We start from the raw sequence: 15955 nt of genomic DNA, 5'->3' as shown, positions 1-15955 counted from the left end.
AATCTCAAAAGCTATTTTCTATTATCACCGGTGGTGCAAGAGGTATGGCCGTATAGGAATGACTATAGTCTGAGTCTTCATTGAAAATGGTGCAAAAGTCGTCATTGCAGAAATTCAAGCTACCAAGCTAGGCAAAAACTCGTGTCTATAAAGAGGATTAAGTACCACAATTTTGTTCTCATTTAAAGTGGGTACTGACTAAAGTGAAGATGCATGCAAATTGATAAAATGGGACAAACCTGAACGCCTTTGTCTTAAGCTCAAGTATGTGTACCCGCGCGATGCGCGGGCAATATTAAAGAATGTAATTACGTTATAAATTATGTGAAACTTAAATTATACACTTGTATATTTGAAAAAAAAAAAAAATCAAATGAATATATTAATGATTGATATTACTGGGTATGATGTTGTTGTTGTTAGAGATTTTTGTAGTTGAATTGAACCTTCTTGAGTAAGAGATAGAATCATTGTTTTTCAAAAATAAGCTAACAACCAAATATAGTACTATAAATTTAACATGCATTATATCAACTCTTAACAAAGATAAACTTAGTAAATACACCTTATGAATAAAAAAACTATGTACAATTAAAGAAAATAAATTTGATAATTTTTCGGGAGATGCATCAAAAATATAAAATGAGGTTATAAAATAAATTTTGATGTAGAATTGTATTCTTTACTAATGTCATGTATAGATTTTCCTCTATCCTTTTGTCACATGAAACATAAAAGACTAATACATCAAAAATATAAGCAAATCAAGTAGATATTAACAAGAACTAATACCATTAACACAAAAGCACATAGTAAGTAAAACAAAGCATATAAATATACTTTTGGATTGTTCCCTGTCCGACTATTCCTTTATGAATTACTTCCTTTGTAAATTCAACAATAACATATTCAGTATATTTTCACAAAGTAGAGTTTGAAGATCTTTACGAATCCAAACCTGTAGCATGCTTCAATTGTTTGAATTAAAGAGAGATTATTATCTAACTACACTGATTTATTAGCTCTTTGATCGAGTAGAAAGGAAATTCATATTGAGAAAAATAATTGATTCTAATCCACTAATGTATCAATTTGAATGCTTAGTCCTGCAACTTTGAAACCCATCCATTAGTTGTATGGCAACAACCGATACTCCAACCAATTAGTAAATATTGTCAAAGAATTATATTTCAGTTCCCATCACTTCTGAGGTATCAATCTTTTAACTCCAAGGACGTCACTTGTTGCAATTTGATATCAGTCAAAATAGTTTTAGTTTGATGTTGTTGAAAGAAGGAAAATTACACGTCCCGTCATATAGTTGATTACCAACCACCAGCTTCATAGGACTTTTACAATTTTGAACTGATTGGCCTGTCCATAGACACCACAATAGTTGATTAACTAAGTCACTTGTAAAGAAGCATGAAATACTGTTATAAGCGTAAAGAGCCTAGCATTTAAACCTATTAAAATATATCATCTCCTAGTGCATTACATGCGTGATGCACGAACATCAATAAAAAAAATATCATTAAAAAGAACATATTTTTCAATGGATCATTTCTCCTCTTTAAATATAAATATTTGATCAAATAATGTCTATAGTGTGCTGAAACTTAAGAATATTTATCTCGCTAAAATAATTAATCCATTCAAATGGCCATGAATTTGTAATAATATTCTTATACGGTACACAAAAAATGTGCAGCGGGTAAGTTAACTAATTTAAATGAACAAATAATTTATTTTCTAGCTAAAAGTAAAAATATAATAAAAAATATTTGACAAAATAAAGCTTATACCACATCACGTTAGAAGGAAGTGATCATTTAATTTCTACTATAAGCCTATAACTACATTGTATCATGGAAATCCTTTGAAATATTATCTTCTTTTGCTTACAGTGCGTTTTGCAGAACCCATTATCAGCGAGTGAAGTAATGGACTTCGAAATTCGCTATGGTACTTCACCCATGATATGCAAAGGTGTATTGAGAATGATTTATCTAGATTCTATATGAATAAACCTAACATTTTGGGCATAACATCATTCTAAAGATATCCACATGCTATTTTCACCGTTTTCTTTGTTTTTTCAAACTTATCAGTGTTTAGTATGTATCTTAACTTTTCTCCTATATCTTGCTTGAATTTATAATTCAAGCAAGTAATTTAAAACAAATAGTAGGGGCCTTTCCACGTACTATTTATCTATATTGATCTTAATATAATAAATGAAAGGGTTCAATGATCATACAATAAATTACAACAATATATCCAATGTAATTTTACAGGAGAGAAGGTAGAGCATACAAAACTTAATCTACCTCGTAGAGATAGATAGAGAGGTTGTATTTGATAGACTCTCAGCTTGTATAAGGCAAAAGTCTTCATACATGAGAAAAATTATCACATTCAAAACCAATGGAACCAACGTATGAGAAGGCTTCAATAGATAGCATCATTCAAATATCAATTCTTAATTGACAGTCATCATGCTTTAGATCAAAAAAATGTATACTATATATTCATAAAGTAGAATTCCCAAGAGATCTCTTAGAGCAATTAACATACGATTAGAACTTGAAAAGTAAAGAGGCAACATTCTCTAAGTTAAGGATCATGCTGATACTGAAAGTTCTGTTGTTCTTTTAGATTATCCTTTCACTAAATCCTGGCTAAGCAGCAAGCAAGGAATCAAACTATATGGACCAACCAAAGTAACAAAATAATGTCCTCGTTCGATACAAAGGAGTAATTACCTCTTCCTATTTCTAAGTCGATGATTTGTAAACAAAATAACAAAAACTTTTACTCCGACTTGTTGGATTAGATACAGGTTTAAACGAAAGCAAACCAAAAAAAAAGAAATAAATCACTAAAATAGGAAAAAAATATAATTCTAAAATGAAGAGATTTGTTGCCCAATAATATACAAATCCAAAAAGTTGCAAAATGCCATAATAAAAAAACCCAATCTTTCAATTCAATAACTTAATGTTTTCATGAAATTGACTTTTATTGTTCAATAGAAACGACCTGGGAGTTGAAAATTAAAGCACAAAAATTCACTCATAGTTCATAATGTGAAAACAAAGTTGGAAACTACCTCTTACAGTCACAAGAATATTTCACTTTTCCTTGAGCCTCTTTCACTTTTAATAGCCTTGTAATCAAAATTAAACATTGCATACAAACTAAATTGATAAGAAATTAAGAATGCTCGATAAATAAGATTTTCATTAAGTGTAAACAAATGGAGTCATAGATAACACACTAATGATAACATAATGAATGACAAAGGGAAAACGAAAAAACTTGAAATCTTTCATGACTAAATTCGAACTCGATACAGCCAATTCAAAATCAAACTCCAGACATCAACAGTCACAAATGCCAATTTCCCCTTCAAACAAATTGAAAAAAAAAAAAAAATCTCTGTTTGTTTCTTCCTGTTGATGTGTAATGGAGTACATGAAAATCATTGAGACATAATCTATCTACACGGATAGATAAGAGTAAAGAAGATAAAAAGATAGGGGTGGTTGCCGGTTTCTAAGTACAGTTTCATATTTTCAGTTTCTTTTCCGTTTCTGTAGGGTTTGCTTTTTTTTCAAAAAAAAAAAAAAAAAAGTAATTGTTTTGACTTAATTTTTTAATTATTTTTTAAAATTGTAATTAGTTTGGATTTTAAAAAAAAAAAATGCTAAATTGATAAGATTTTAAAAAATATTTTAAATGTGCATGTTAAGAAAATTTTCAACTTTTTCTTTATTTTCTTAATGTGTAATTTATATAGGGGTAGTTAATATGCAGATTATTTTATAGTGTTGACACTTGTCACTTTTGCCTCTTCTATTATATATATATATAGATAGATAGATAGATAGATGTGGATGGCAGCAAGATGAAAAATGGGGAAGCAGGGGCTGAAGGAATTCGCAGAGATGCTGATGGAAATATTATCATGGCATGCATTTGCCTCTAGATTGATTGGGTCATAAAGTAGCCACATTGCTGAAGCAAAGGCCGGATTACAGGGGCTGAAATGGTGGTATTGACAACATGATATTGGAAGGAGACTGGCATATGAAGGATATATATATCATCATCGGATCCAACATTGTTATCGGGAGGCAAATCAAGTAGCAGATGCTTTGGCCAAGTGGAGTACTAATCATCAAGATCATAACGTTTTCAACCTCGGGGTGCGAAAGGGCCTTACAGAATGGATCAACTTCAATTACCCTCGCTGAGGCACAAGCACAAAAAATACAATTTTGGTGAATATAAACATATATAGAAACCTTGTAAATAATTGACTGCCGTAGGCTTGATTTATAGAATCCCAATTAGAAGGTTAGTTTTGCTATGGAGTCTCATCATGGAGGTAAGAAAAATGCAAATATAAACAAGGCAAGTATAACTAATCCCCATAAATTTTCAATATTACATAATCTCTCATTAAAAAGTAAGGTGGATACGATTGTATAGCCACGATACATTGTAGAGAAGTAATTCTCCAAATACATGCGAATACACTTTAAGATGTCCAATACATGATTAAGGTATTCAAATTCCATGATTCAGTATCAGATAAATCATATATATCTGCATGTACAAATTTAGTCACATGTATCATCATGTATCTGCACGTATCCGAGTGTTACAACATGTATTCATGTGGTGACAATATGGTAATTATGATATATTACATAATTAAATTAAAGTAGAAGAAGAATAACTATATAAAGGATAGTTGAGGGTTTATGTAATTAATAATGACAAATAATATAAATTCCGACAGTTTGGAGTTTGATTATAGAAAATCTCTATATTTTGCATAATTATTAAAAACCTCGATTTTGGGTTTGTCGAGATGCATAGTTAGCTCTCAATACATCCAATAAAATCTCGATTTTGGGTTTGTCGAGATGCATAATTAGCTCTCAATATATCCAATGAAGATATATTTTTTTCTTTGTAAGCATACATGATTAGCTCCCGATATATTTTTTCGATTTTGGGTCTGTCGAGATACATAATACATCCAACAAAGATAAAAAAAAATTCTTTGTAAAAATACATAATTAATTTCCGATACATCCAACGAAGATACATTATTAATTGAAATTTTTATAATTACTTTATAAAGATGGAAATTTATGCAAATATGATAAGTTATGCCTTTGAACTTTGATGGTCAAAAATTCAAGGTTAAAATTAAATTACCCAAATCCCAAACTTAAGAAACTATATTACCTAATATCCCTTACTTTTTTAAAAATTTACATAAAATCCTGATTTTCAATTTTACTTTTAATACATATTATCAAAACCTCACATCCTATTTTTACTCCATCATTAACTCATGCAAGATATTTTTCTTTTCAAATATTTTCTTCCCTAAAATTTCTCCCTAATTATCATCAATTAAATCTATCTTTCTTTCTGATTTTTTCTCCTCCATCAATTAATTATTATAAGCCTTAATTACATTACATAAGAATTAATTAATGTTGGTGTCTTTGGGTAAGGATTAAGCCAGCACCCAAATATTCTAAAAAAGTGAAGAATTGAGCTCTGTTTTCATTTTAATTTCAACGTTGTTTATTCTTTATTCTGTAATGGTGATTCATATGAATGATAAATATAATATAATTATATGAATATTATGGTGATTCATATGATAGATACAGTTTGAATAATTTTAATGGGTGATACATATGATATTAATGGGTGATTCATATGTTATTATGGTGATTCATATAGCAGATACAGTTATTTATTTTAATTATTGGGTGATTCATATGTTATACACTGTATCTAAAAACGGAGCAGCCATCCCCATCACCGGACTTCACTGTTTCGGTGAACCAGCGCCGGTCCACTAAAAAACAACTCACTTACCACCGAAAATCCCCATAACAGCCTACCAAAAAATTCCCTACCGGCGTCATCAATTATTGGGTGATTCATATGTTGTTAACGAGTGATACATTTCAAAAAATGTCTCATTCACCACCGGAAATTTCCATAACAGCCTACCAAAAAATCCACCCCACCGGTGTCATTAATTATTGGGTGATTCATATGTTGTTAATGGGTGATTCACTTAAAGATTCAGGGATTTAGTTATTCATACATGTTTAAGTTAATATTAGTATAAAAAATCATCGGTGATACATATAGGTGATACATATTTTTTTGTTAATTCGATTGATACATATATACAAATATTAATTTTCGGAATACATTTTCATAGTGTAACGGTGATTCATATGAATGATACTTTTGTTATCAATATATGAGTGATACATTTGTTGACAGTGTAAGAGTCATACATTTTGTTGTTACATTATTGGTGATATTTTTGTATTAATGTATGAGTGATACATTTGCAGTCAGATTATTGGTGATACATACATTTATTTCAACTATAAAAATGTATCACTAATATAAAATATAACTTCTGGTGAACAAGGAGATCTATTTTCTGGTGATGAAGAGAGAATGGGAGAGGATGCATTTGAAGTAGCCACGGATACTCTCAACTTGCAGTCACAAATTGAATTTTTTTTTTTTTTTTTTGCAAAATAGAATCCAATTCATTATCCATCTACTTATGCATGAACTTCATACATCATATTGCAATCACTTGATAAAATTTTAAAATCCAAAACATAAAATAACTTTAAAATTCATAGCAAAATTTCAAAACCATAGCAATAAAGGACCAATATTTTTCAACATAAAACAGAAATTAACGGTAAGATTTCTAGAACCTAGAACGAGCACCACAACCACCAAACTTCTTAGGCTCACACCTTCTAGGATCAGCGACAAGCAGGGTTACTGCTACAGCAGTCTTTTTCCGCCCTGAAACACTGAACAGATTCCGTCATTGCCGCCGCCGCCTCTATGTTATGCTCCTTTGCTTTGCTTCAACTAAAGTGGTCACCAATTGAAATTGAAGTTTGATTGGGTGTACTGGAATCTCATTAATTCATTGTATAACTATTTGCGCGTGATTTGCTCCACAGAATAAAGGAGAATCTATTACTTTCTTAAATAAATATCTAGTCAATTTTAAATGTATCACTTTTTATATGTTTCACCTTATAACATATATATCACAATTTTAAAAAATCGAGATAATATGTAATTAACCAAATAGTTGGGATAAATGTAATATCACTTAAAATTTGAGATTTATGGAAGTTACCCAAAATTCAATATGAAAGCAAAATAAGGCCAGAAATACAAATGACCCAGCCAGGCAGATCTAGAAACCAAGGCCCACAAGAAGGATCAGGATCCAGCCCAAATAAGCTTTAAGGTTGTTTACAGAACGAAAATGGAGGAAATTGGAAGATACAGTACTAGGGCTTAGCATCGACTGTTCGAAAATGTCGTCGTCTTCTTCACAAACCCTAATTCGGACAGGCGTATCTCTGATTAGCCGTATGATGAGGAGCCAAAACTTGAGATGTTCAACAGCAGCTCAAACCCCAGAAATTGCAAATGCAAATCGGACACTACTCACTGCTCGGCTTTTTCCATCTCTCTTTTCTCAGTCAAATTCACAGTTACAGTCACAGTCTCCGATCCCTCTTAATGTGCCCCAATCTGAGGTTGATTCGTTGAAGAAGCTTTCCACCGAAGGTTTCTTATATCCAACTGGCCTTCCTTCTCTCCCTTTTTTCCTACCTGACGGTATATCTCTTTTTTTTCCCTCTCGACATTTCAATTTATACTAACTTCTGTGTAATTTTGATATTTAACTGAAACGATAAGGTACGCATTATGTCTTAATCCCAAAATTAATTATCCCATTATCTGTGCTACGATGACGGGATAAGTCCATATGTATGGTGGGATTTGTGATTCATATAGCTGAGCTCGACTAGATTGGAAAATGTGGCATGGTTGAATGATTGATTTAAAAAGGGCAATCCGGTGCCCTAAAGCTACCGCTATGCACAGTGTTGAGGGAAGGGCCCCACCACAAGGGTGTATCGTATGCAGCCTTACCTTGCATTTCTGTCGGAGGCTGTTTCCAAGGCTTGAACCCAATACCAATGATTGATTTAGATTTTTTTATTTTTTGAAAAGGAGGGGGCACTTAGAAGATACCTAGCACTCTGGATTGTTAATTGATTGAGTTTCAAATGGAATGGAATGACAGTTGTTCCAATTCCAATTCTAGCCTGTTGCTTCTCTTTAGGTTTATCACACTTATCAGGAAAGTTCAATATAGTTAGATCACTAAAAAAAAGCTCTTATTTTTTCTATAGGCAAAGATAATATGCCTGACCAGTCCATCTAATGCTGCATTTTGTACCATGGGTTGGTAACTGGTAAAAGTCACCGCTGAAAGTTTCTTGAGCCGCTGCCTGTTCAAGTTCATTGATTATTTACAGTGTTGTGTTGGAATTCAGCTGGGCGGAACAAGAATCAAGTTAATCAAAAAGATGAGTTATAGTCCAACCTGCTGAAGTTTATGTGTGGGTCAAAGGTTGGGTTTCAAATGTATAAAATAATAATTGTGTCAACTTGCCCAACTCAACCCATTACAAGGTTGCAGTAATTTCTATTGTAGAACTACAATTTACTAATTATATGTCTTGATAGATTTTGGTTCATTTCCAGTGTTACCGAATTTAGCAACACATTTCAACCTTTGAACATTGTGATGTTGGTTCTTGAACTGAATATTCTTTGTTTCCTAGCTGCACTTCCTTTTAATGATGCTCAAATTTACTTTGTCAAAAAAATGATGCTCAAATTTAGAAAGTCAAAATACTATCTAGTGTCTATTAATAGAAACAGGGAGCTGTTAGCAACATCTTCTTCAGCGAAAATAGACAGTTTAGTTTTCAGTGAGAACTAGCGTAGTACTTTTGATCACTAGAATGGAAAAGGAGCTCTCATATCTCAAAAGATAAATCATTAAAAAGAGAATTACCAACAGGGTAGATGTAACCTGTTAGGTTGTAGATTTTTAGCTCATTGTAACACAATATTCTGACAGTCCATGTGTTAATTCATTCATGTTTACACAATAGGAGTGTCAAATGGGCCGGTTGTGCTGGATTTGTGCGGGCCTAAATGCACTAAGTTAATAAATGGGTTGGGTTAAAAGTTGGCCCAAAAGTTACTTGGGATGAAATGGGTTGTGCTGAAATGGGCTAAAAATGTGTTGGGTTTTGACCCTCACAACTTACCCAATTTTTTTAACTGATTCCTTCTGCTAAAAGTGGAGATAGTTTCCATCCACTATGGTTACACTATATGTACATCAAAAGACAACAAATGTCGTTCTGAAAATTCATTGCACATTACAAAAACAAATCAGTACTGGAGTTTGTAGTCTATGGTTATCGCCGTTCTCATGGTTCCCTACATTCTAACTGGCACTTGGAGAGTGCGCTCTAAAGAAGTTGGGAAACACGAATTGTCTTGATGTTAGACAACCATATATAGAGTTGATAGCTGTATGGACGCTCCTTTTTTGTCTACTTGGTTGCATTCTGATGAACCATGTAAATTTTTTAGGAAAGATGAATTACCTAGATGCTAGACAATTATATAGAGATGGTAGCTGTATGTAGGCTTTTTTTGGTCTATTTGGTTGCTATACACTTTTTCAAATTATTAATTGTTGTGTACTTCAGTTTCCTAATGAATAAAAAGCTTGGGTAGTTAGAAATTAAACTTTTTATATAACTGAGCTTGCACCTCACTTGGACTGGTAATTATTTTTGTAAAAGCTATTTAACAATTTACATTATTATTTCTTCTTTTATCGGCATCCATTTAGATCATCGTCGACTTGAATACTAACATGATTTTACATGAATTACTGCATCGTTCTTCTATATCTGCTCATGAAGTTGATGATTCTTCGTCGAGTGGGATGCTTTTGTTCCCTAAGAGAACCTACCAGCCCAGCAACATGAGGCGCAAAAGGACACATGGTTTCTTTGCTCGGTACGCATCTCTCACTTGATCTTTTACCTGCTGGGCGAATGGGCCACATTCTCATAAAAGTAGCATTATGCACCATCTGGCACCTATTTTATTCTATTTTAGCTTTTTGGGTCTTTGAGTTGATGAAAGAATATGCACTAGACTACTTTTGTTTCTCCTTCTGTTTCTGGAGACCGCTGTAGCATTATATATATACAATACATTCACCAGAGTGTATTTAAGTTATCGACAACTTATTTTACTTTTAGAACAATTCCAACTAGGGGTTAAGTGTACATGAAAATGGAGATGGGAGTTAAAGTATATCCCATGTTTTGCTAGGCTTAATAGGTAGCCCATGATTCTAATGTTCTCTCATGCTGGCAACGAGAATTAGGTTGTCATTTGCCTCCTAGTTTACCTGATCAGCTCAGTCATTTATTTGTCCAGCTAGTTTCAGTTTTCTTGGTTCACTTGCTTTATAAACGTTATTTGTGGAGTTCTGACTAGCACATATTTTAATCATTGAGCAGCAAAGCAACAAAGGGTGGCCGGAGAGTTATTGCTCGACGTATTGCAAAGGGTCGTTCAAGAATAACAGCATAATAACAATTTTTGTTCCATGGTTCACAAGGCGTACGGATCAAGTGCAGAAAGCTGGTTTAGGGCATTTCACAGACAGCTAAATTAGGTGAAGTTGCGACTATTGAAAACAATGGGATGAGGAAGTTATGTTTAAGTGAGCCTCAAACTGGTGCTATTACTTACCAGCGTTGTCCCCAACTCTTCTTAATATTTTTCGAAGCTGGTTTTATTTCCCCTAAAGTTATGCTTGATCTGTAATACAGATATATTTTTGCGATGTACCCTTTGGTTGTTTATGTTATGTAGCATGATGGTCACGAGTGACCTGTCTTAATTTAAGCAAGCGTAACCTGCCTGAGCAAGAGGCTGTTTAGTTGGATTTATAGCTTCTGACTTGTAAACATTCCTAACTCATGGTTTTTGCTTTATTTGTGTTAGAGATAATATTCACAAAAATACCTGAATTTTCAGTTGAGCATACTAAACTTTGTGGTGGTCCTATTATCTTCTGGATTTTTTTTTGTATTTTAATAGCATATATCTGCTCACTTGGACCATTGCGTGTAATTCACGGGCACTGCGCGCGTGAAAGTGTTAAAAAAATCATTAAAAAAAAATTTGTCAAACAGCCCATCAATTTTCTAATTTTTATAAATTTTATGCTTTTTTATTTATTTTTTCATTCTTTCTCTTCTCTCTTTTCTTTCTTTTCTTCAATTGTGCTCCATTATTGAATTGGATATGAATTAAACACAATTTATTCAAACACACCTCAACACACTCAATTCAACTACATCAATTTGATCCAGTTTCAACACACATGCACACTTTTTTTTTTGCCTCTAAACCTTGGCTTTCCTTTGAGCTGCTTTTCCCTTAAGATGTTCAACAGCACAGTATAATCAACATCATCTTGCAGTATCACAACTGCAAGTCCTTTAAAAGCTGACATTGTACAAAAAGAAAAAACTTTGTAACCACTGGAGTGCATAAACTAAGCGTAGTTAGCAGTTAAAAATTCTCATCTTCAACAATGGAGTCATCAACAAAGCATCATGGTTGCTCCATTGTTGAATTGAAATTGAACACAATTTCATCATACACATATCCCAAATGGGTCATCTTCAACATACTCAATTCAATTACATCAATTTGACTCAATTTCAAAACACACACACCCCAAATGGGTCATCCTTCAATTTCATCAAAATAGGAGGCAAGAATTAGGAATCAAGATTATGGTGAAAAAAGCTTATTTAGGAATCCAGTTTTCAAGAAAGTCTTTGACTTTGGAAACTTTGGAATGGCTTCAGTTAGTGTTGCAAAATGGCCTCAGTTACTTTGAAAGCTTTCAGTTTTTGCTTCAGTTATTGTTGCAAAATATAAGCTTTGGAATGGCTCTATTGAGTATAACTGCAATAGTAAAGAACTAGACCTGCTATGGTTGTTTCAAGAAAATAAAAGCCAAATTTTAAGAATTAGGAATCAAGATTTTGGTGAAAAGTGATAAAAATGGACTTGAAATTTGGAATTGACTACTGAAATTATTTGAAATTTTATTTGTAGGAGGAATTTGAGTTGTGAAATCTTTAATATGATTGTAATGGTGAAAAAATGTTGAAAAATGATAAAATGAAGAAGAAAGAGCACGTGTATTACACTTTCGACAGTCAAAATTGGGCATAAAGTTTTGGGAGAATTAGTTTCACTTTAAAAAAGTCTGGGGAAAATTCATGCAAAGTTCAATATGCTCAACTAAAAATCCGGTCAAAGTTCAAATATTTTTCTGAGTATTTTCCCTTTTTGTTATTTTGGTTGAAATGATCCAATCCCAACATGCTCCAACACTTTATTCCTTTCCTTTCCACTTATTTCCTGCAACTCAAAACATCACCAAGCAATGCATCACAAACTCATACAATAATTTATCAAAGCAACAACTGTCACGACCTGAACCGGGGCCTTGGCCGTGACGAGCATCCCGAACCATGAAGGTCCGAACGCTCTTCTCTATCTGGTAATCATGCACAATGTTCATAAATTATAATAGAAGATGCAGAATTGTAAATCATTACGGAAACATGGTCATACTCTAAGTTCAATTAAACTATGAAAAATGAAATCCAATATCAACTACACAACATCTGAACGAGTCTGCGAAATCTCTACTACATCTGAAAATGACAACTATCTGAAACTGGGACAAGGCCCCCAGTGGACCTAAACCAAAATAAATAACATAATCTGAAAGACATAGGCCTTCTGGAATAAAGAAGGCTCACCAACTGCACGTATCATTGTTGTCTGAAAACTCTACGGCCTAGCAGGACCTCTGAACTGAACTTTAGACCCTAGGAGGAAGGAGGGTCAAAACAAATGTACTGGTACGCAGAGCAATCAAAAATAAACTTTAATACAAATAAGGTAGTTTAGAGTTAGTCATAAAACATCTTATATGATATAAATTCCAAACACATAGGCATTTTTTATAATCATAAAACCTTTTTGTCAATGTAATTTTCTGATCTTTGTATTACTTCTAAGTTAGGTGGCACTCCCCTACAAGTCTGATATTCCACGGGTTATATGGAATCCGCTATTGACTCGGCGAGGAAGCCCCCAACTGAAGTATGCTGCAAGGGTTGGAGTGTCTGGGTCCGATACGCTACAGGGCACTAGGCCAACGTATAATAATATACCCGGATTAGCAAATCACGATTTTGGGCAATGAGTTGTCTGAACTCGTGCCTTCTTCGGGGAACCACCTAAGCTCTCTTTATGCCCAATTTTAGTCTGTTCTGAAACGTGCATCATTCTAGCTTCAAAATCTAAAAAACTAATTTCAAACATGCATTCTATTCTATTCTGAATTAACATAGCACTATCTGAGTTGGTGTTGTCACACCAAGACTTGCAAGTCCTATTTCTGAGCCATAATGCATCATGCATGATTCTTTCATCAAAAACTCAATTCAGACCACCAAAACATGCAAATAATATAATAGATTTCATGTTCCAAAAGCACAAGTCAAAACTATGCAAGGATTATCATTCTTTCAATAACAATGTGGTGATCCTAAAATCTTTGTCAAACCATGCAACTCTTTCCATTAGATATTTATATTCAATATTTATCAATACAAACAACCCTCTCTTTTGATTCAAAAAATCGTATTCATGTCATATACATTTCGTATTATACTTTTCAAGATGCATTTCAAAACTATCCATATCATATGAAAAATAGGATAAATCATATCAAAAGAGGGATTTCATGTGAGTCAGGCTCTCAATTAAAACATCACATTAAAACACATACATACATATACATAGGATTTCAAATCACTTTGGGGAAGGCCTAAGGACCAAAACAATATCATCAAGGCTTCTAAAATTGATTAAAATCGTAAATCCAAAACCCTTTTCTTAAAAATCATGATTTCTAAACCCTTCGTACAATTTAAAAAAGATTTCTATGCCTATGTGATGTTCTGGTATATTACGGAACAGTTAGCATCATTTTCTTAGGGAAATTGTATGTTTCCAGGCAACCAAAGTGTTCTTTAATAAAGTTTTAGTGTTTTCAGTGAAAGGAGATAACCACAGAAGAAAGCTGGAAAAAGTAGCAGAAAAGTGAGTTTGACGGTCAAAATGGTGGACCGTCAATCTTTCGACGGACCACCAGGTCGACCGTCAAGGCGATCCAGAACCTACCATACAAATGCCTTAAGTGACTATCAACATAGCGGACCGTCAGACATGCGACGGACCACCAGATGGACCGTCAATGCTTATCCAGAAACCACCCTCCAGAGGAACTCAATGACGGTTAATGTGGTGGACCGTCAGTCATTCGATGGACCACCAGGTGGACCGTAAGGTCTTATCGAAAAACTGTTATTTGGAAGAAACAAGTGACGGACAAGGTGGTGGACCATCAACTCTTTGACGGTCCGTCATATGGACCGTCAACTAGGACGCGGCTTTTCTATTTTTAAATTTTAAATTCCTTTTTTAGCTGGGAACATATAAATACAAAATTTTAGGGTTAAGAAGATATATCTTTTTCTTTTTACAAGTTTTATCATCTATTGAAACTCTTTGTAACCCAGTACTTTGGGGATTCTTGAGATCTGGGAGTACTTTAGCATTGAACAATTGATTATTGAAGATCGAAGAACTGATTCTTGGGATTCTTTGTAAGTAAATTCTTAATCTATTTATGAATAATACAAGAATGACTTTTTCTTCTTCTTCTTCTTCTTCTTCTTCTTCTTCTTCTATGGAGTATTGTGGCTAAGATCCCATAACTAGGGTTATGGGATCCTTAATGTGAAACACATCTATGCGTTGGGAATCAATTTGAGTTCCATAATTCAATGACATTGTATAAACCTTTATTCAATTTCATGACTTTTCTTGGTTGCAAACTTGAAGAGTGAGCCCTAGAACAACACTTGTTTGAAAGGAAAGTGTTTGTTGGGAAAAAAAAGTGTTTACATGAATTCTAAGGGCTTTAACCTTTAGAGTAATAGCAAATGCCCTAACAGGATTAGCTTACATGAGAAATGGGTTGAAAGAATAATGCATCCTTTGAGTTTGAGAGAATTAGAGGATAATCTATCCACTTAGGTTGAGAAACTAAGGGATAAAGAATAGGACACAACCTTTCTTGCAATTGAATTTGATAAACGGAACTCATAAACGATTCACAACCTAAATGGTGCTAGCATTTTGGTGACCATAACCCTGGTTTGATTTAATCTCATAAAGTTACGAAATAAAAAGAAAATCATTAGTTGGAATACTCTTGTTACAATTAATTATTTTACAAATTAAAACCCCAAAACTCCCTTTCTTGGTTAGGAACCTCTGATCAACAGTCTAATAATGATTACAACACTTAGTGAGCACAGTATTCCCTGTGGGATTCGACACCCAACTTAGTTGGGTTCTATATTTGACAGCGACCGCTTACACTTTCTACCGAGAGTTGTAATTTGGGCGTATCAAATTTTGGCGCCGTTGCCAGGGAATACGGTTGTCAACTAAGTTTGTGATTGTTAATAGACCTTTTGGTCAAAGATTCTCATACTTTACTTTTGGTTTGTTCTTTTTGTTTTGAATAGGTTGACTATTGTGCATGCCAAGTACACAGAGATCCGGTCAGCCATTATTACCTATAAATCCTGAACCACATCTCATTGGCAGAATGGATGCGCAACGAGACCCTGAAAAGATAGCTGCTCAACAGGAGCAGGCTAGATTAGCTGCATTGGCAGCTGCGCAAGTAAATCAGCAGAATGCTGATAACCCAGGTTAGGTACCAAATCCTGATAATGAGGACCTGGGTGATGATGAACTATTAAATCCAAGGCGTGCAGATGATATGGAT

General features: G+C 33.6%; 1 protein-coding gene across 1 annotated transcript; it reads left to right on the top strand.

Annotated features, from left to right (window-relative positions):
* Window positions 1-7219: 7219 nt before the first annotated feature.
* LOC107876080 lies at window positions 7220-11038 on the top strand. The gene is made up of 3 exons (XM_016723080.2): window positions 7220-7719; window positions 9900-9996; window positions 10509-11038. The coding sequence occupies exons 1-3, from the start codon at window positions 7413-7415 to the stop codon at window positions 10579-10581; spliced, it is 477 nt and encodes a 158-aa protein (XP_016578566.1). The 5' UTR covers window positions 7220-7412; the 3' UTR covers window positions 10582-11038.
* Window positions 11039-15955: the final 4917 nt, after the last annotated feature.

The sequence above is a fragment of the Capsicum annuum genome, chromosome 6 (assembly GCF_002878395.1).
Source record: "Capsicum annuum cultivar UCD-10X-F1 chromosome 6, UCD10Xv1.1, whole genome shotgun sequence".
NCBI lineage: Eukaryota > Viridiplantae > Streptophyta > Magnoliopsida > Solanales > Solanaceae > Capsicum > Capsicum annuum.
Note: the sequence above shows the minus strand (reverse complement) of the source record. Positions and strands in the feature narration are given on the sequence as shown.